This window comes from Hydractinia symbiolongicarpus, chromosome 8, assembly GCF_029227915.1.
Source record: "Hydractinia symbiolongicarpus strain clone_291-10 chromosome 8, HSymV2.1, whole genome shotgun sequence".
In the NCBI taxonomy this organism is placed as follows: Eukaryota; Metazoa; Cnidaria; class Hydrozoa; order Anthoathecata; family Hydractiniidae; genus Hydractinia; species Hydractinia symbiolongicarpus.
The window spans coordinates 25,899,554-25,921,937 of NC_079882.1; the positions used below are offsets into that span (position 1 = coordinate 25,899,554).

The following is a 22,384-nucleotide window of genomic DNA, read 5'->3' on the forward strand; positions in this document are numbered from 1 at the left end:
CTCTTGTGTTTATTCATCAGCAAGTCCCAGCACCAGCCTAACTGAGTAAGTTTTGGCGTCTGGAGTAGATAGTCCAAAGCAACAAATAAGCAAGAGTGGATCCTGTAAAATATGGAAAGTTAAGCAACATTGATCCTCATTTAAAATTTTGTGCTGCTTGCAAAAAAAGCGTGTATGCGTGATTTTAGTAGAAAAAAAATTAGTGCGGATTTTCTTAAGTAAAATAATATAAAACATTAATAAAGAAGAGTCATACTTACGTCTACCAAGGGTTATGTTTGTTAGTATTGCTGGATATAGATTTCAGTGTAACGTCTTGCATGGCAAATTTAAGGTTCCATAGCTCTCAGAGCATTGGATGTTAGTCATAACTCGAAACAGTCCCTTAAATTTTAATTAAATCCCTATATTTAGAAAATATAATAACTTTCGTTAGGATTATCCTCCGAACTTTAAACTCCCAACACAACTATATTTCATCAAGGGAAATTATTCTATAAATTTTGGACCCATGATTAATTCGATGTCCTGATTCTTTTTGATTTCAACTTAAAATCAATTAATTTGTGCTGAGATTATCACAAGTTTATAGTTTACTGTTTTTTTTTCTTTTATGACATACTAAAAGCTGTAATTTTGATGGATAGTAGTTTTAATAACTTAGTATATCAATTTTATAATTACTATAAAAATGAGACTTTCTATGGTGTCTATTTTGCTTTGATATTCTTATCGTGTCGCGAGTTATTTCGCTGATCACGTGATCTGCCGCGTGAGCTCGGCTGCTGTGCAGTTATTACGTGAGCGAATGGTGACGTATAGAGATCGAGGCCGCCTTCTGTCAGACAAGAAGTGATTCTACGTTTGCGAAGTAAATAGTGAGCTTTATTAAGTTGTTTATAAACAAGAAGAAGATTATATAGAACTATATATGATTAATTATTGTCGTGACTCGACGCAAGATCCCGACAATCGTGTAAAACCTGGATATCTTAAAATGGCGAATGGTGCTAGGTGTTTTTGAAAATTTGCTTTTGGTCCTGTAAATTTGAAGGCAATACCTTTTTTAGTAGATAAATAGAGGTTAGATTTACAAATTTTTGGACTATATCTGCAAAGCACAAGAATTTTATAAAAACCTTTTTTAAACTACGGAACTTTTATCAATTTTCTGAGAAATGTGTATTGAAAAACCTCGTTTTTTTGTATGTGTTTTCAGAAATATTAACAATCAAATCTAACACGGATCATACCTTCACTTGGTTTATTATTAGAAAGATTTTCACGAAGCAAATTGAACGGCGAATTCGACCGCGAATTGTATCTGAGCATGCGCAGTTCGATGCAAAATCAAAACAAACAAAACTGCGCATGCTCAGATACAATTCGCCGTCGAATTCGCCGTTCAATTCGCTTCGTGAAAATCCCCCTTAAAGCTGTGAAAACAAATCAAAACTCTTTGAGTACTTGATGCATGCTTCAGATTTCGCTAAGGAGAATTCTTCAAAAATAAATCCTTAAAGCATAAAAAGGCTATTAAACAGAAAAACCACCTACATTTGAGCATTGTCCAAATCAATTTTGATAGGATTTCTTATATTAATTTTGTGGGTAACGGATTTAAAAAAATTAGATATTTAAAAAAAAGAAAAACAGCATTAAATTTAGCGCGCTGGTGCGAGTGATTGGTGGCCGAATGGGTAAATTTCCTGCTTAGAAAGCAAAGAGGTCCTGGTTCAAACTTTGTGGTTGAGATTTTTCAATTCTCTTTTTTTTTTTTTTTTTGCTGCCCGGCTAGAGACATGCTCTTCTTCAGTTGCTCTTCCTAAGTCACCATGGAAGTAAAAATTTAAGATCGTTCGATATTAAACTTTTGTTAGGCCACAAAACAGATATCCAGATATCCAGTTGGTATCTACTTTATAAACTCAACAAGGAATATGAATAATTAATCGGCAAATGGCCCGTAAAAAAGCCTAAATCGTCTGCAAGTGACTAATAAAGGTATACTCAAATTGACCCTCGTTAGAAAACACCTTATCTTGCGATAATAAATGTTGTAAAATTCCTGTGTGCTTTACTGATAACTTTGTTCAACGAAGAACACTTTTTTCTCTTGGATATTGCAATGTTTCTGTGCTTATATCAATAACTTAAGTTGATGTTACCAGCTAAAGAATATGTCTCCACCAACGGACCAAAAAAACTAAACAAAAACTCGCATTTGCGTTTTATAAAATGCTCAATTATGCTTTTAAAACGCATTATCACCGGAAAGTATGTATACTCGTAACTTATCGCATTTCTATCGCAGCTAATATGTTAAAAGTTTCGACCCTTCTTTGTGTATGGCCACTTTTGTTCAAGATGTGCTTAATATTACAAAAGTGCACAATATACGGAAACTTTGCACTAAATCGTCAATTTATTTTCATTCTGCACTTTTTTGTGCCATTTCAAAACAGTGCAGCCGTCACAGTGGACGCGGGTAAAGAGTTTTTAATCATATCATCAATTTGCTCGATTGTTTGGTATTGAAACTGGCTACTTACTTTTTACAATATTTCGACAAAAGGGATGGATAAGGAAGAATATTGGTGACTTTAAGGCAAATTAAGTGAAAGTTTACAATCGTCAAATTCCCCAGGGAGAAATTTAAAGGTAAAATCAACTTTTATCATTATCATAAAAGTGAGAATGTTCAAGCAATTTTCAAAATAGTTACAGCAACTTTTGCAGTGATTTTGATCAGGCGTTGGCAGAAATAGTAAAAAGATGGACGCAGGTAAAGATATTTGTAATCATATCATCAATTTGCATATTTGTTCGGTTTTGTAACTTACACCTGATGAAATAGATAAATTACGAAGAACTTTAGTGATTTTATAGCCGCTCAAGTAAAAGCCCACAAAAATTTAAAGGCTGAACACATTTTTATGATTATCACACAACTGCCGTATACAACTGCACGATTGATAGAGGTTTCTAATTTATCGGATGCTTTAGAAGGTTTTCATTGTATTGATGGTAAATAACTTCCCCAAAATAACTAGCCCTTGTGTAGCATGATGAATATGATGACATGAAACACGAGATCCGATGTGTCAAGGGGAAAATAATAAAAAAATGCACCATCAGCCTCATTTCATTCACTTATGAAGATTTATGCTACAAAGAACAAGATAAATAGCTCTATATATTTAGCTCTAGTTTGGTACGATCAAGCCACTTGGCAAAGGTGTCACCAATTTGTATAACAAGCCCTGTTTCTTCGCATTTTCGCATGCAATTTTTTTCCCAAGTAGCTTTTGTATAAAAAACAATTTTAACTTATGTGTTAGCGATGTAACTGTTAAATACACAAGTGTGTAGAAATACCGACTTGCTTTCATAATAACCCAATATGTCGTGGTAAAATCCTCAAAGATTAAAATGATTCAATGCGAGAAAAGTATTTGACTGAATCATGAAAGGTTATCTAGATATAGGAAAAATAATATCCGTTCTTCAGTCAGCAAATATTGAAGAAAATGTATATAGTTCATGGAATACAAATGACATTTTGGCATTTCACACATGACTTTATGCAAGCATAAACAAGTTCGTAATAATAAATTAGTAAACATTCAGTAATAGGATGTCATATGCACATGGAAAAAGAAAGGAAAAGAAGAAATATGCCGCCGTCATTTAAAAATGAAATAATTTTCCCAATTACTAATAAACGACCAATAATACCTTCTATGAAACTACGAAACTGGAAGTCAAATATTTTGTCAAGCGATGTTAGATTTTGAATATACTTAATGCGATGGGAAATGTTTGAGAAAACTTGAATATGGGGAAGTAGCTAGGGTTCATGATAAGAGCATTCAAAATCTTAAAGATTTCTAATACTGAAACACTGAAGAATTTTGCAGTAGCGGAATCCTTATTATAAAAATAAGAATATATCAAATACTGTAATGATGTGAATAGGTTGCTAGTACTCGTATGCTTTGCAACGAAGCTTCTAGTAACTTATGTGTTGTTAGAAAATCTATAAATACATTGAGGTTAGAAAATAATTGGTTTAGTTTACAATTATATATAATCCATATGCACAACTTTACGTAATGGTTAATCCGTATGACAATAAAATAACTTCCGGCTGTCATATTTGCTCAGGTGAAGCGTTATTTACTTAGAAAATGTTTTTAAAGGTAATATGATTTTCTAGTTAGGATACGAATGGATACGAAAGTTCCCATATTCTTTTCCATGTTAGAACCTCTATGGACCACCTAAATAATATTTAAGTTTAAGTTGCACTTTATCTTTAACCAAGTGTACATGCACGTAAGCAATGTGCAGGATATTTTAAAACACTTAAAAATAAAAACAACTCTATCAAATAGTAGTGTCGTTAGTCAACATTAAATTTGCGGAGGCGTCTTTGAATGAGCAAATTGCTTTTGTAATGTTCGCTTTATACTGACTCCAACTAAAATACTTAGTCAGCAAATAATAGCAAATCTGATGTAAAAATGTTTGGACAATTGCAATTTAATTTCATCCAAACCATGCAATTTAATAAGATCTAATTACCTTTTGGTTTGCGCACTCCATTCATTTTACTCATACATATCTTGGGTTTTCCAATATGTGATTCAATTGACGTAATTAACTGAGGTAGCTTCCTAATGACGATGTTTCATGTGACAGTAATTAAATTTGCTTTATCATCTCTCTGACTAAATGGGAGCTTATGCTCCCTCTATTTGACAGTATTTAAGAGAGAGTGGGCTTGTACAATCTAGTGCATTTAAGAGAGAGAAGAGAACAGACAAATCAAGGTTCAACCTTCTGATATTTTATAGCTGTGAATCCTAAAGAGTTGTATGCATGATAAACATTTATCTCCATATACATTTCAGGTCTCACAAGATGGCTGCAAGAATGTATCAAGTATTCCTGGTTTTTCTTGCAATTACTATTGGGTCATCAATGTTTATTGTAAGTACTGCATTTTGTAAGTATAATTTTTTAACTTTTACATACTTCTAGCATTAAACACAAATTTACTTATTTATTTTTCAGGGTGCAGAAACTTCGGATGGAGTCGAGAAAAAGACAGTTAAAGGTGCAGAAAGTTATTTTTTTATACCATACTTCGCTTAAATTGTTTAGATTAAAATTAGAATATAATTAAAACTAGAATATAATTTATATGTTATTATTGAGAGACATATTTGACTATTTACATATTAACTACTAATTCACCACTTCTCCATTGTAGGATTTGATGTACCTACAAGGTGTCAAAAAAACACATTCCTGGCTACCAATTTGAAAGCAGGTAAGAAATATATTATCAAAATTGCTCCTTTATTTTCCGACCTTTATTTTTTTGAGGAACCTTTACCGTTTGCGCGGATATGGTTGAGCATTTTCTTGAAATTTTTGCCCTAATTTTACATGTGCACCTGTGTACTGAAAGAATTACAACTGCTACTTCTCAATGTTTTTTTAAGGAAAAGAGTTATCTCCAGTAGAGCTGAAACAGTTGACAGAATGTGGAAAATATTATCCTAGTTGCTCACAAGCAATTAATGAAATAAAGGCATTGTATGCCGAAGATCGTGATGGAAAAAATGTGATTATATTTCAAGTGACGGATATTTCTAAACAAGGTTAGTATTCTTAAGCATACCTGAACATTAACGAGGATATACTTTTACATAATGGAAAATTACAGTCTGTAGGGTTCAAAGAATCTTACATAAATTGGATTTCGGTAGAAGGATGTGTAAAATATTACAACCCTCCAAGAATAAACATATTGTAATTTTTAACCAAGCTCTTATGATTTAGGTTGTTGGGGTCATATGTTGCAAGTGACAGACGACTTGGGAACTAAGACAATTTATTTCAATTTTGACAAAGAAGTAAGTTCTTTAATAATTTTTTATTCTTACTTTTTACAACTTATTTTGTTAGATGAGTACAAATTGTATTTTCCCTTTTTTCAGGACAAAGACTTTGTCAAATATGTTTACTTTCGTCTTGGATTTAAATATAATTTTACAGTTACATCGTTACCTAGTGGAAAGTCATTAAGTTTGGTCACCTCAGCTCCAAGTAAGGGATTATTTTTTTATTCTTACAGGCAGTTAACTTTTGTTTCTTGACTTTGTTTTAAATAAAGGATGTAATTTTTAAATTATCATTCAATGTAAAATTTGTACTTCTATTTTCAAACATAAGAATTTTGACAATCTCCTTAACATTTATTTGTATATATGCCTGGCTGCTGTATTAAATTTCTATTCTAACTAATACTAACTAATAAATTAGTTGTTAATTCTGCTCTTATTGCAATTAATTCTTTGCAAAATCTTCCATTTTAACTGTATTTTTATTGAAATTGTTTTCATAGATGCATGTGAATTGGATGTTATGGAACACATATATTATAGTACGTTTAAAATAAACTTATATCTAAACCTTCTGCATTAAAACTTATATTTTCTTTTTTACTTTTTTAAAGTGTTTCGATTGACATAATAGATTTTGTTTAAATTATTTTTATTTCTTCTGCTGTAGAACTTCAAAGCCAGAAACATTTTTTCAAGAATTGTGAGATTCCAAGTGAGTGCTTTATAAAGACTTTGAAAGTGAAAAACAGGATTCAAAAGGATTGAGTTTAACATGCTCAATGATTTTTGATATACTTACTACACCAAAACGATGTAGATATATAATACTGTGTAAATTAGAAAATATCTGATTTATTATCTTTTTCAATATCAGGTTACTCTGCTAGAAAGGAAGTAGCTGCACGAATTTGTAAAATGTATCCACGAAACAGTGCAAAGCGATACAGATTCGCACAAAAGTTATTGGTTGAAGAAGATTGTAAATTTGTGTTGTTGCCAGCAAATTCTGTCAACGCACGAGTGAATGAAAAAAACTAAAGAATTGTTTTAACGATAATCCGACAACCTTGTATTTTATTTTAACGCAACATTCTATATTTTTTAGTAAAATGAGCGTGAGCGTATGAATGTTAAAAGGTCATAAAAATATCTTTGAATTGACAGCGCGTATCTAGTAATATTTATCTAATAATTTGACCTATAGAAATGTTTGTAAAGCAACAAGATGTTTTTCAAGGTTAAAGCTTTATAAATGTTATATTTTCAGGTTGTATATATTCATTGTTATATAACATGATTATTATACTCATACCAACTATTTCGTTTTAACTGTAAAGACTATTTATATCAATAGCGTTATTTCTCTTCATTTAATCTTTGGCTCTAGCCATGCTATAGCTCGGTCTACAAAAAATGTTGTAGACAACAACTCATTCCAGCTATCACACTAAGTCATGGATCAAAAAAAAATATAAGACATTTCAGTATCTATATTATAATACCCGTATACGTTTGTCTGTCTGTCTGTCACCTAAAATGGTAGCTTAGCTGTGCAATAGCGAGAAGCACGCAATGCGGTATAAAAAGGACAGGCGAACCCGTGGATTTTCCACGGGCTAACGACTAGTAAAGTTAGATTCGCACACGAAGAAAGAAAATGTCTTGCATATGGTAAATCAGCAGTTTTGCTTGCATTGATGAACTTGATGCAATATATATTCGTCTGAGGCAAATAGAAGTGGCAATATAAAAAATTTACAAATTATCTTTGACTGGGCTTAATAAATTATGTACGAAAAATGAGATTTAATGCAATCCAACTTTTGACTTTGGCCAATTAGTCATTCTAACTGATAACAAAACTTATCAAGCGTCAAATGATAAATTTAATTGTATCTTTATCTGCCTTCGTAACATGATTAATATAAAACGTTTTTGATTTCAAACTTTTTTGGACAGTGTATTAATAGATATATTAACGTTTAATAACTGGGCTTAATTCATTTTTATTCGCGTGCAAAAATTCATGTAATAGTTAATCCTAATAATAAGGGCATTGTTTGCTTATAAAACGTTGTTTTTTTATCCGTTATCATTATCAAATATTTCAGGGAAATTGATTAGTGATTTCATTTTAAACTAATCTTTCTCATTCTTATTTTCAACTTTTCAGCACCAAATAGGGTTTGACGGCTACAATTATTACTAACACTATAGATCAAAATTTACAGACAAAATGGACATAGAAGACAGTAACAAAGGAATAACGTATGCATCACGACTATTATTAACGTCAGGCTCCAAATCCTTTTGATAACAGACAACAGGATATAGAAAGCTCTCTTTGCGTTTCAAGATACAAAAAATTAATACGAAACTACCCATTTAATAGAATCGAAAATGTTAGCTACGCCAAAATGATACGTCATTTTTAAAGGAAATTTTGTATTAGTTGGCGACCTTTTACAAGTAGTTCATGTCAATATTCCGTGATATCATGTGGTCAACAGTAATATTGGCTGACAGAAAAAAGTAACGTCAAAAGCAGCTAAAAATTGTAAGATCATTTAGTTTTTCCAAACCGACAATTTATTGATCATCAATTCTGAAATAAGTAACAATTCACAAGTAAGACTATTATTCTTGTATTGACAATAACATTGCAACCGTGCAATTTCTTTTCCTTAAAAACAGAACATATATGACTTCCTTGTTTTATTACCTTTTGATTATGCTGTAACAAAGGCTGTTTTAAATGTAAAAATTCATTGATCTACGAGTGGGCTAATAACTCGTCTTCTAATATACTGGGAATGGGGCAGGGGGAGTTTTGTTTATTCGAAACGTTGTGTTTTTCTGAAATTAAGGAGAATAAAATTAGTTTAAGGCGCCTTTCACATAATTAAAAGGTATTTAGCAAACAAACTTATTTCCTGAAGAGCTTCAAAAAGTCGGATAAATAACACATTTTTAGCAAACAGTTTTTTTTTTAAAACAAACAAGTGACACATAAGTTAAATTCGAGTTACGTCACATTTTGTTGAAAATTAGTAACACGTGCTGTCATACTTATGAAATAATATGTTTAAATTACGGATCATGTCAAAGCAAAGTCGATAAAATTATATAACATTGGATATATTTGATAGATTTCTTTCGTGATTTAGCATGACCCGGGTGGTCGACAGACAAAAGCTATTGTGTGAAAATGTCCACTGGGGCGCCAATAACCACCTGTTTGCTAATAAACCTTTAATTATCTAAAAGGCGCCTTGAACTAATTTCTTTAATTTCGCGTTTTTTTTTAATGAGTAAATAGTTTCGTTCACTGCTTGATTGACGGCCGGTCACCGGCTTGATTGACGGCCGGTCACCGGCTTGATTGACGGATAGTTATAGGTCGAGTTATTACACCCACCTGTGAGTGAAAAATTTTTTACACTTGACACATCATTCTTTAAAGTGCGTGTTTCGTCAAAATATGAACTGAAGAGCCTATTTTGGATAAAGAATTTCAATAACAGAGTAATATAAAATAGATATCAATAACAGGGAAGTCATATATGTCCTGTTTTCAAGGAAAGTAATTGCACGGTTGCAATGTTATTGTCAACAAAAGAATAATAGTCTTACTTGTGTATTGTTACTTATTTTATAATTTTAATAAGATGGTCAATAAACTATGGAGGAGAAAATCTAAAAGATATAAACATATTTCGTTTCGTTCTGTGTCAGCTTATATTCTTGTTAAGTAGTTTAGGAAAGTACATTATCATCACACTAGAAATTAAAAAAAAGGTTGCGAAGCATTTCGCAAGTTGCAAGCAAAATTAAACTATCCAATACTTTGTCCCTAGCGCTTCTTGTTTAATTGGCGCTAACATCTTCCGAAATACATCAAAATTGAATATCATATAGAAGAACCCTGGGGACGAGGTAGGAAAATGAACGCTCTGCGGAACAATTCGTTGCTCAAAAACAGTTTTTTTGCGAATAGACTGCGCGAGTATTTGATGTGCGTGGGATATTCTTTTCAAAATGTGCGAGAAAATTAGATTACGCGAAACTAACAAAAACGAATAACGCGTGTTAAAATTTTGTACCGCCTTTTCCCACAGAATGGTAAAAGTAAAGAGCGCAATACAAAATTACACTTTTAGCAGTATTCCGAAAGATATGTGATACATCGAGTTGTACTACCCGCAGAAGTTGGTCCTAACGTTAACGATTTCGTAAATGACCTCACAACAAAACAGTATTTTTTTCACGTAAAAATACCGGCAGTAGAAGCCACAGAATCTGCTGGAACGAATTTCGAAAACTCACGGGAAACAATTAAAACAAAAACAAACAAATCAAAACAGTTTTTTAACTTTATCAAGATTTATTAAATAGCTTCAAATTTGGGCAGAAAAACAATAACGGATTCGCCTTCTTTTCACCACACGCATTAGAAGATTACATCACTCACTCCCATTGTACACAATCTAAAAGAAAAAGAAAACATTTTCATATAGTGAAGCTTCCAGTGCCTTTAAGGGATGGCCAAGTCAATGAAATTGAAAGCACTGTTTTTCATCTTATAAATAATTAAGGCTAATTCGGAAAAGTATAAAAGAAAAAAACTAAACAATTTGGCAACTTTACTAATTTTATACGCAAAGTTCCAACCATACCAACAGTTTCCAAATCTGACAAAATAATTTTAGAAGTGTTTATTTTTTCAGAATTTGATTGATGCAAGGCCAAGGGAAATTAAATAAGTTTATTGTCCTAGACCCATTTAAAAACATATGCTTCTCATCATTCGGTTTTTTTTCAACCAACATTAATGTAATCACCCAGAGGAAATTATAATGTCTCTTGTGTGTGTTTTAGAAGCTGAGTACACAAATACACAAATATTACAAGTGCTGAACTTTGGCAATCATATTTTGCAATCAGACCCTTTTAAAAACTATGCTGAACCATGTCAATTATTAAATTCAGCACTAATAGAAAAGCACCTTGGATAGGATTCTTTGTTGGGCGAATAAAATGACTGACAAATGGTTTATCGTGAATGAAATAGTAATTTTTACACAAATAATTTAAAAAATAATGAACTTTGTTATGTGGGTTGTTCTCAAACACACGTGGGCGGTGGACAAAAAACTGTGATGTAATTTCTCTTGGTCTATTATTCCTGAGAATATTCTAAAATAAGAGGGTGTCAATAAGCTGCAAACAGCCACATATATAAGGGCGAGTTCGGGCAACTTTTCCAATTAAATTAGTGATTGTCTTCCAAAACCGCCTGCACTTTCCCGAACTTGCCTGGAGCATTTTCAAAATTCAATTCCTTGTAACATACCTTGTGGACGATAGTTGGAAAAAGATGCTTTAAGAGAAAGAAGTTAATAAAAATTAAAAGTTATTTATCAAGTAAATTTTATCAAAAACCATCAAAAACAGTTCTTTTAAGAACTTTACTACCACATAGTTTACTTTATGGTCTATGCAGGTTTTTTCGGGTGAATACTTCAATTTTTTTGCAAAACGCTAAACTTGCCCAAAAACGCCTGCACGTTATACGGCGTATGCAGCTTATCAGCACCCTTGTTCTAAAATTACAAGCAGTTTCGAAGATGCCCACGCCGTTTAGAGGACGTGGTGCGGCTTGGGCATCCTTGAAGTTCTGTTTAATGACAGTTTTAATGTTTTAATGTCGTTTTAAACCTTGTTCTCAGGGAGGGTGTACGGAAAACTAATTCCTATTGACAATTACATTGCTGTTGGTTTGATAGCAAAAGTGGATATTTTTTTAATTACTGAAACAGGTTACTTATATAATAAATAAAAAATGATAAAAAACGGTTGGTCAGCTCACTCTAGCGCCCAGAGCTATTTGTTTTGTCTGCGCCCTAGCTACAGGTTTTCCTATATCTGGCTATCAGTTAGGTAGTAATACAGCTTCTCCATATGTATTCTACAAATTACTTTCTATTCTTTTATACAAAACTGAGCTCTAGCTAGCTACCTTTCGTGTGATTAAGCCTTACCTTGATTTGGATAAAACCAATTAAAATTGATAATATTGTATTCTTACATCCTCTTTGAAACAATAAAATAAAACACAGCTCGGCGCGTTTTAATTGTACAAATTACTTCAATTTTTCTTTAGGAATGGGTACCTTACACAGGAGCTTTCCAATCCAACTAAAATCTCCAGAAAAAGCACAGCAACAAAAAAGCTTAAAATACACAAGTAAAGTCGATTAGAAACAGGACTAGCAATAAATTTTTTCAAAAGAAGAAAACCGTTTTAATACTATTATGTTTCATTAAAATACAACTATAATAGTATAAGAAGCAAAATTGCAAAGTAATTAATTAATTATTTATACCATAATTAGCTATAATACAAAGAAATAAAGCATATTTTGGGTCTGTAAAATATACGTGTCTAAAATGCCGACTACCGTTTCTTGTTCACGGCATATTCCTCTCTGTGTGTTCAAGTTCGGCGGACGTATAATCCGGACCAAAAGACGGGGAGGGGGGGGGGTCAAAATCCGGGGGTGGGGGGGTACGAGCCGTACTTATTGCATTTTTTACTAAACTTATACTTTAACCCCTCGGTCCAAACTTATTTGTTTTATTAGAAAAAAAAATAACCTAGCTTTATGTGCAAAAATATCAGTCCTATTTCTTTACGCTGATTTTATATGATTTTTTTTCTATCGAAATTTTGAGAATCTCAATAATTCTCTTAGTATACCTCGCGTGTAGCAAACGTGCTCCACAATTTCGCTTCGCTCGCTTCGCTCGCAAAGCTCAATTGCTTCGCAAAAATTTCACTATATCTAAAGTCGGATTGTAGAAAATCTCTTCTATTTCTTCTGACGAAGTTTTATATAACAAATCTTTTATTAAATTATCATCGATTTGGATAATGTCCAGAAACGATTAAGTTGCCAAACACTAGTTGTTAGTCATAGAGAGTGTTTAAATAAAACAAGATAGCATGAGATTATGCAAAGTATCTACAGCGCTGGGGTTTGTCGTACTTCTATATAAAACGACTCCATTCTAATATTCGTTTTTTTTTAAAAAAAAATGACTTTCTTTTGTTCTTGTAAATTTAGGATTGTCTTCAGCCGTTCAACAACAGCGCATAATAATTTCTTAATGATAAACACGCTGACTAATTTATATGAGGTGCATCTGTAACACAGAATCCTAAAAGGAGGCTTGCAGTCATAACTAATTGTTTTTTCTACTTTTTTTTATCAAGGGTAACTGAAGGTAGAGATTAATGAACTAGGATACTTTCGCTAGTTGAAACATCATATAGGACAATTTATTCATCGGCTTGTAGTAATATAGAATGGCAGGATTTTAGTAAGCTATTACACATGTATTCCAGGTAGTCTATCAAAATTTTCTCTGTGAGGAAAATACCATCAGAACGCCCTAAATCCCGTAGACCTAAAACACCAAACAAACCCTAAAAACAAGACAGTGTGTAAGTGTGTAAGTAGTCTCTTTTAATAGCAGACACTGTTGGTGCAAAGAAAGCCGTACGCCAACTGAAGGTGTTCGCTTTTTGTTGCTGTTAGGTGGGATCAAGCGATATATAAAATCAACCTTAGCCGTTTGTGAAAAATAACATTTGCTGTATTAATGCAAGACAAAATGAAATTGACTAGCAACTCTGAATTATTTGCTAGTCAATAACACTTTTACTAGTAAAGTACTAATAAACCAGGTGAATAGACTACACACACGGCATGCTACTGGTGTAAGTATACGACACTACGAATAAAAAGAATAGGAGATAACTAACACACATAGATAATAGACATGTCATAAAAGAAATTCCTATTTACCATCTCTCAAAAGTTAACGCTTGGCCAAAGCTTTAACCTCGATAGAGACCTCGTTGTTAATAACTGTAGCTCGTATTATCCCAACTGTTGTTTAGGTAAGTACATAATAATCGTCTTTACCGCCTTTTAACATTAATGGTTCCGACTGACCTTACTTTGTGCACGGTCTATGAAATGTATATAATGTTTTGTTGAGTTAAAATTACTACAAAGTTCTCGTTAAAACAGTTTCTTAGTTTTGTGCTTTCACTTGCGCACTGACAATATTTTCTGGCAACAACACAAATTTACAATTCTCTTCAACCAATAACTTTTGGGTAAATCTGTATCGCTTTGCACTGTTTCGTGGATACTTCTTGCAAATTTGTGAAGCTACTTCCTTTCTCGCAGTGTAACCTGAAATTGAACGATAAAGACCAGAAGTTTGAACAGTCATACAGTTTCTAAGACTTACCCAATACGCTAAGAAAAATTAACATGTAATGGCTGGAAAATCAAAATAAGTTGTTGACTTCTATTTTTGTCTGATGTAGATTTGACTTACAGCCAACGTTGATATGTTGATAAAAAACGTGGTCGCAAAACATAAAACTCATTTATTGAAAACTAATTACAAGCATATCTTTCTAAATAATTTCTGTAGATTCATACATAAGCAATCTTTTAAACTTTGAACTTTTGTTAATCCTGTTAATATTTTACAATTTTTATTTTTTTTTTAATGATACTACGAATAATTTGTTTATACACATTTCACCACCGGCAACATGCCGACATTTTTTTATGTTTGTGTCTTGTTTTTTTGTGTCTTAGTACTCCGATTTGCCCTAATTATAAAGCTACCTTACATGTTATTAGTGAACTATGGGGCGTGTGGTCATAAATCACGAGAAAAAATGGTAAGAAACGAAATTCCGCTGTGTAAACTGAAACTGCTGTTTCAGCAAAGAAACATTAAAACACACAGGAATAGACAATAGGTTTGACCTTAGTATACCATGAGCCTTGGTCATATTAACCTCAATGACCTTAATCTGATTTTATCTTCTGTCAAAATCTTCAAATAAAGTACTTACTTGGCATTTCACAATTCTTGAAAAAATGTTTCTGACTTTGAAGTTCTACAGCAGAAGAAATAATAATAAACTAGTCGTTAGTCCGTGGAAAAATCCACGGGTTCGCCCGTCCTTTTTATACCGCACTGCGTTGGTCTCGCTACTTGCGCAGCTAAGCTACCATTTTGCGTGACAGACAAACAGACGTATACGGGTATATTAAAGAGATTAAAAAAAGCTATTATGTTTATCGAAATCTTTTGCACAAATAGAAAAAAGATAAGTTTAATTATAGGAAAATTTAATGTATTTTTTTGTAACGTACTATAGTAGATGTGTTCCATAACATTTAACTCGCATCGATCTACGAAAGAAATAACAATTAAAATATAAGGGGGTTCAATGAAAAATAATAATTGTAATAAAATTGAAATTAGTAACTAAATTCCTAGGTAGAATAAAAAATCAGTATAAGAAACAGGTATATAATGTGAAAATGAATGTTGTGGAAGTATTATAATTCATTTATGCAAAAAAAGTAAGAAAACGGTGTTAAAAATTCGCTACCTTTACCTGAGACGAGAAAAATGATAGTGAGGGTGAGGATGAAAAGCAATCACTTACCTGGTGCTGAGGTAACCAAACTCAAAGACTTTCCACCAGGTAACGATGTAACCGTAAAATTATATTTAAATCCAAGACGAAAGTAAACATATTTGACAAAGTCTTTGTCCTAAGTAAAAGGGAAAATACAATTTGGATTAGGTCTATTGTTAGGTATAAAGGAAAAAGTTTAACAAGTACAAGTTCATGATCTTATTGTAGAACTCACTTCTGTTTCAAAATTGAAATAAATTGTCTTTGTTCCCAAATCGTCTGTCACTTGCAACATATGACCCCAACAACCTAAATCATAAGAGCTCCATTAAAAATTACAATATCTTTACTCGGCACTACGTAATTTCTGTTTAATACATTTTCATTTTACATTATATTGTTATGCCATAGATGAAAATACACATAATATATCAAACATCCTTCCACTGAAATTCTAGTTGCTAAAGTTTTATTTACAGTATAGACTTTTTCAACTATTCAAAATCATATCTTCTTTAATGCATGGAAGGTATGATTAAGAATTAAGAATACTAACCTTGTTTAGAAATATCCGTCACTTGAAATATAATCACATTTTTTCCATTCCTATCTTCTGCATACAATACACTTATTTTATTTATTGCTTGCGTGCAACTGGGGTAATATTTGCCACATTGTTTCATCTGTTTGAACCCCTCGGTAGATAACTCTTTCCCTTGACAAATAATGTAAGAGGAAGTAGCAGTTGTAATCCTTTTATTACACAGATACATTAGTAAAAATTAGGGCAAGAAATCTATAAGAGAAAAAACTTTTAATATATCTTCAGATTATTAATAGTTTTGCCTGAATTCCTGTATGTCAAAAATGGCTAATATTGTGTCCACAGCTGAGAGAGATATGATTTTTAAACTATCAGCAAGTGTCTTTCATTCCAGTAATGGACGTCTAATAGTTGGGATTGCAAAGCTATAAGGTTAATTCACATTCTAATCCTGTATCTAATTCCACATATCTAATTCTATATTTAAATCCTCATATCCAATTCTATATTTTATTCCACTTATCCAATTCTATATTTAATTCCACATATTCAACTTTATGATTAATTCCACATATCCAATTCTATATTTTATTCCACATATCCAATTCTATATTTTATTCCACATATCCAATTCTATATTTTATTCCACATATCCAATTGTATATTTTATTCCACATATCCAATTGTATATTTAATTCCACTTATCTAATTCCTCACACTCTAAGGTGCCAATGTTCAGAGTGATTTTATTATCAAATAAAGAAAATCAAATAAAAAAAATGCTCAATCACGTCTGGAAACATTATTGGTCCAAATGTACATCTCGGGAAAATGAAGAGGTGCCAAAATTAAAGGGATTAGGGTAAAGAGTAATTCTGTTAATATATTTCTTACCTGCTTTCAAATTTGTAGTCATGAATGTGTTTTTTTGACAACTTGTTGGTACATGAAATTCTACAACGAAAACATTGTTATTGTTGTATGTGCAGATTGATTGTGGTGCAGATCTTTAATATTTTGGAATATGGAATGATATCCCACCATGTTAGCATCCAATTAATGCTTAAATAGTGAAATGTGTTGTCTCTAACTGACAAGAAATAAATTAATAAGCAATTTAAACAAATATTACATATAATAATCATTTTTTGTACCTCCAACTGTTTTTTGCTTGACTCCATCCGAAATTGTTGCATCCTAAGAAATGAATAACAAAAGTTAGTGCTTATTACTACAAAAATACAAAAAGTATACTTACAAAATGCAATACTTACAATTGACATTGATGACCCAATAGTAATTGCAAGAAAAACCAGGAATACTTGATACATTCTTGCAGCCATCTTGTGAGACCTGAAATGTATGATAACAATAAAGAACAAATTATATTTTAAGTTTACTTTTTTATTCCCGTTAATTGTCTAATGACGCACGACATTGCCGTTAAAAATTGAAATTTAAATTCTTAGAGGTTACCTTATATTTTATGTCACCTTTCTCTTACTAAGGTACTAAACTTTGTGTTTTTGCAAACTCCCTTTTACTTTAAATATTATGAAGAAGAGGAAGCGAAAGCACTCATTTAGTCAGCAAATCACCTACTGTCACCTGAAACATCGTCATTAGGAAGAACTGAGACAATTACGTCAATCAAAATCATGTACTAAAACAGGCATAATACTAACGTCACTAAAGCGCAACAAATATCACACTTAAATGTTGGGGTATCTTCAGAAGGAGTAGTTAAAATATGTATACTGCATTTATTAAACCACTTTTTTTTATCAGATATTTCAATTTTTTTCTGAGAAATCATTCTTGATTCTGGACACCAATTGCATTATTATTTTGTAGACACATGAAAGCCCCCTCAATTTGTAGCTATTATGACTCATAACAAGTCTGTTTGACACATTTGTTTTTATTTATAAGTGTTTTCAAATAACAAGGGTGGTATCGAAGCGTACTTTAGAAATGTTTCGTAACTTAAACATATTATTTTATGAGTATGATAGCCTGTGTCACCAACTTTCATCTAATGTGACGTGACAGGAATTTTTCTCAATAATTTTTTTTCGCAAATTTGATAATGTATATTATAATAGTCTATGGCCCGTGTAAAAATCCACGGGTTCGTCCATTTTTTTTACCCGCATTGCGTGCGTCTCATTACTTGCGGTACCATTTTAGATGACAGACAGACTGACATGTGAATACATGTATTATAATATAGATAGACTAGTCGTTAACCCGTGGAAAAAATCACGGGGTCGCCCGTCCTTTATGTTTCCCATTTCGTGTTTCCGTAACAGGACGCGTCTTTCGTGGACAGACAGACAGACAGACGAAATACGGCTATTATTATAGATACTAGTCGTTAACCCGCGGAAGAATCCACAGGGTCGCCCGTCATTTATATATAGCATTTTGTGTTTTTGTAACAGGACGCGTCTTTCACGGACATACAGACAGACAACAGCAATGATTAAAGAGATACATGCGTTGATTCATTGTATTCCTTTAATCATCTGGAAGGCATCTTATAGCAATTCATTCTCTTTAATTTCGCAAAAACATGTAGTGTGAAGTAAACAAATTTACTGCTTGATTGTCGGCAAACTTAAAGATGAGTGATACCGACCCGTGAATCAATAATATTTACACTTAGACAGCGTTCTTTAAAGTATTTAAAAAAAAAAATTGCGCGGTTGAAATATTATTATTATGAAAAAAATAAATAAATCTTGCTCATAAATAGTGACTTGTTTGATGGTTCAATAAACTATAGTTGAGAGAAACTAGTAGTCATGTAATATTGACATAAACGCAGTTAAAATGCTTAAGAAAGGACGCCAACTCACACAGAATATCCTTTAAAAACAACGTTTCCTTTTGCCATAATGTTTTCGATTCTATAAAATAGATAGTTTCGTATAAGTTTCTTGTTTTAAAAAGAAAAGAAAGCTTTCTATATCCTGTTTTCGGTTATTACACGCATTTGGAGCCTGGTGTCTTGATGTATTCGTTTGTTATTATCTCCTAGGTCAGCTTTGCCTGTAAATTTGGATTCGGTGTTTGTGATAATTATAACCGTCAATCTCTATGGTCAAACCTTATATAAATGCTAATAAAGTCGAAGACTAGTTTAAAATGAAAGCACTAAGGCAATTTCCTGAGATAATTTATAATATTAATAGAAAGAAAAAACAACTTTTTACATGAGAAGATATGTTTGTCGCAAATGATGGCATTGTTATAAGGATTGACTATTACATGAAGTTGTGCACGTGGATCACAATAAATAAAACGTAAATATATTCAATAATATTAACATAGCAGTTGACAAACTTCAGGATAATTTCTTAAGGATATCTTTTTCATCATAATAAAATTGGTTGTTTACACGAACTAGGACAGAAGTGAAATTTGTATTCTCATTTTTAGGAAATGTGGGATCTTAATGCACTTGGAAAAGTGAAATAAAAAATAGGCAAAAGTATAGTCGGCCGAAAAAGTGAGTGCTCGGTAAAGAAAAATATTAGTAAAAAAAATTAGTAACTGAGCCAACTGATCCCGTTCTACCGACTGTTTTTAGCGGTAAGGCAGTGATACAGTTAATCAATAAAAATGTGTTGATTATGTTTGTTAGTTAAAGAAAGGAAACACACTCGTAATATTGATATTCAGCCTGCAGTGACAGTATTTTCTTGTATTCTACCTTAAATATCAGAAATTCTCTTTTAAAAGAAACTTCCATAGTTAAAAAAAAGCTTAAGAATAATATGCAATTTATGCGATTATATAGGAACTAAGCAAAAACTTATCCAGGGAATGTTCAAAATTTCATTCCAAGATATGTCTTTACAGTTTATCACAACAAAAACTACATATGAGTTTTATAGAAATTTTCCATTTAGAAGAAAAAAGACGGTAAGCACAAGTGGGCCACCACACCACAGTTAAGCTTGGTTTAAAAGGAAAAAAAAGCTGACTTTACCACAAAATCTTCTATTGGCTTACAAGCAAACTACCTTTATATGCTGCATACATTTCTGTATTAACAGGTAACTAATTCCAACCCAGATTTTGCTTTGTATAATGATCACGTGAGCAGAAAAAGATGCAAGATGCTCTGGAAATGAGGTTAAATATGAAAATTAAAAATCATTATACTTTACTTCTCTCTCTAAGGCGTTCAATCATATCTTTTAAATTGTTACGTTGAGAATATGTAAAGATTTTTATGGCTCCTTTTTGCGAGATTAAGTTTTCAATAACACAAACTTCGTAAGGTTTCTGTTATTTGAAACATAACTGGTTTTATACCTGTTATGTTCTAGGTTTAGTACTGTGGTTCGTGAGTCTGTGTTTTGTATTGTGTGTCACGTGTTAGTATATAAACCGGCATCTTTCTATCTAGAATTAGTTTATGTTGAACATATATACTCTGTGAAAGCTGCAAAAATTTTCAGTAAAAGTGGCGACTTTTTTTACCGATCAACTTTACTCTTTTCTCAACTAATGACTTATTTTTTTGTTGATTTTTGGTCATTCCCTTATTAATGTATTATGAACCAAAAGGCTACAGAAATTTAGAGATTTTTTTAGCTTACATTGTTAGTTCATACTGGTATAGAAAAAGGAGAATTTTTATCTTTGTTTTACCTTGTTTAATTTGAAAATATCTTGCCATAGTTGCCATAGAGTGACTAGGATGGTAAAATTTAGTCTGTAAAAAGTCACTAAATTTTGCGCAAGTGACTAATATTTATCACGACTGAAAAGTTTTTGCCAGACCTTTTCTTACCTGTAACATCTCGTTTTGCAAACCTCATTAAAATTACTGCATTATATTTTCTACAACAACTTGTTTTTTTTTTAATTCTTTTTCTTATTCTTCTTCTAGAGAGAAATCATTTTTTGTAACCAAGGAAAATGTTTATTGTGTTGACGGTAGAGTTTACTTCTAGTTGAATTTGTTTTGAGATGCATGAAAGATTTATATTGCGGAAGATGATGCGATGATAACATTTCTACGGTAACGAGAGGAGAAAAATTAGTTGAGAAAAATTAGAAGTGTACCATAACGTAATTAAAAGCCGCATACCACATAATTCTTATTAAAAGAAATCCCAGTAAAGCTCTCCCATAGTTACAATATGACATCAACAAGACTGAAGAATAATGCACAGGAAAATGCATTCAAATTACTTGTATTTCCCGGTTATTAACAAAAACCCTACTTGTTTAGCCACAGTTTCGGTCTAATTGGTACTTTACACATAATACGTAAATTATAAAGTCACTTTTTGCAAAAAAATTAGTTACGGTTCACTTTATGAATTATTTTTCCGCAGTGCAGTAAGTGTTTACTTCCCATGCGACGTAATGATTGTGCATTGGCAATAATGGACATGCCCGCGCATTCTGGTAGTTAAAAAGATAAGCAACAGGCAACACTATTTTACCGGAATAAAAAAAAAATAAGTTTAAGACGAAATCTTTCGCTGGGAGTTGTTGAATTTTTTTTGAAAAAGAGAAATTTATAGTTGATTACTACTAAGACCTCTTTGGCTCTTAAAACACATAACTTTTATTAATAGTTATTCTACCCGATACGATCCTGATTTTTTACCTACCACTAAAATACACATGGCCTATCGAAAATTGCGTTACATAGCTAGTTTAAAAGCATTTTCAAAACATTTGGTCACAATTGAAAGTTATGGTTTTGTGTTTATCATTACTAATATAAACATTAGTATCAGATTTAATTCATTGTGGTTACGTTATACGTATTACCTTACATCGATTTTTCCACTTGCGTCAGTTCTATCATTAGCTATTAAACGAAACTTTCTATTACTAATAAGAAGATAACCAAAAATGATGGATTACCTGCTTATTACTCAGAAACATGCTTTTAACGCTGAACCAAGTATTTTGTAACTTCATATGAAGTAAATTCTTTAATTTATTGGTAGGTCTACAATCTTAGACAAAAATATTGAGATTAACGCATTTTTCACATATGAACAAAAGTGTCAAACAGTAAATGCACTGCTGCAAAGTCGCTACTTTTGCGCAAACGTAGGCCAGGCATACAGCGTTAGAAGGTTGCACACCGAAGTAATTCACGCCAGGGTCCAGGAAGGCCATTAAATTAGTAAACAAAAGGACCATGCTGACATCAGCGTCAATTAGTACATTTTAAGAGTTTGGACTTAACCAGATAGCCTAAGATTGTCCTAAGTCCACTTAGAACATTGAAAAGTGAACTTTGACCAATTCAAAATGTTTTAGTCTAATATGGAAGTAGTCTACGCAATTACTTTTAGTGGCGAACTTTGAAATTAGCTGTCTTGTCTCAACATTGTTTGACAAAGATTGTAGTATGTG

General features: G+C 32.1%; 2 protein-coding genes and 1 long non-coding RNA gene across 4 annotated transcripts; 1 reads left to right on the forward strand and 2 right to left on the reverse strand.

The window, feature by feature from the left end:
- The first annotated feature begins 4,533 nt into the window (after positions 1–4,533).
- LOC130654909 (uncharacterized) lies at positions 4,534–7,233 on the forward strand. 2 transcript variants are annotated; one of them, XM_057457561.1, is made up of 10 exons: positions 4,534–4,671; positions 4,917–4,995; positions 5,080–5,122; positions 5,279–5,338; positions 5,514–5,672; positions 5,854–5,927; positions 6,012–6,120; positions 6,419–6,457; positions 6,586–6,630; positions 6,793–7,233. In XM_057457561.1, the coding sequence occupies exons 2-10, from the start codon at positions 4,927–4,929 to the stop codon at positions 6,954–6,956; spliced, it is 762 nt and encodes a 253-aa protein (XP_057313544.1). In that variant the 5' UTR covers positions 4,534–4,671; positions 4,917–4,926; the 3' UTR covers positions 6,957–7,233. The 2 variants fall into 2 exon arrangements, with proteins under 2 accessions (XP_057313544.1, XP_057313543.1); XM_057457560.1 differs by having other exon boundaries at positions 4,587–4,835.
- A 2,941-nt stretch (positions 7,234–10,174) lies between these two features.
- Positions 10,175–12,310, reverse strand: LOC130655216 (uncharacterized). The gene is made up of 2 exons (XR_008984596.1): positions 11,960–12,310; positions 10,175–10,405 (listed from the first exon to the last, which is right to left on the reverse strand). It is a non-coding gene; the product is annotated as an uncharacterized LOC130655216 (long non-coding RNA).
- Positions 12,311–14,638: 2,328 nt separating this feature from the next.
- LOC130655091 (uncharacterized) lies at positions 14,639–16,878 on the reverse strand. Its single transcript, XM_057457793.1, has 3 exons — positions 15,998–16,878; positions 15,677–15,750; positions 14,639–15,577 (listed from the first exon to the last, which is right to left on the reverse strand). The coding sequence occupies exons 1-3, from the start codon at positions 16,212–16,214 to the stop codon at positions 15,461–15,463; spliced, it is 408 nt and encodes a 135-aa protein (XP_057313776.1). The 5' UTR covers positions 16,215–16,878; the 3' UTR covers positions 14,639–15,460.
- Positions 16,879–22,384: the final 5,506 nt, after the last annotated feature.

Bases quoted from the DNA above. Each gene is read 5' to 3' on its own strand.
- LOC130654909 (XM_057457561.1), top strand. From the start codon at position 4,927: ATGGCTGCAAGAATGTATCAAGTATTCCTGGTTTTTCTTGCAATTACT. The intron at 5,673-5,853 runs GTTAGTATTCTT...CTTATGATTTAG, and splicing joins GACGGATATTTCTAAACAAG to GTTGTTGGGGTCATATGTTG. The intron at 5,928-6,011 runs GTAAGTTCTTTA...CCCTTTTTTCAG, and splicing joins ATTTCAATTTTGACAAAGAA to GACAAAGACTTTGTCAAATA.
- LOC130655091 (XM_057457793.1), bottom strand. From the start codon at position 16,214: ATGTATCTGTGTAATAAAAGGATTACAACTGCTACTTCCTCTTACATT. The intron at 15,751-15,997 runs GTTAGTATTCTT...CTTATGATTTAG, and splicing joins GACGGATATTTCTAAACAAG to GTTGTTGGGGTCATATGTTG. The intron at 15,578-15,676 runs GTGAGTTCTACA...CCTTTTACTTAG, and splicing joins ATTTCAATTTTGAAACAGAA to GACAAAGACTTTGTCAAATA.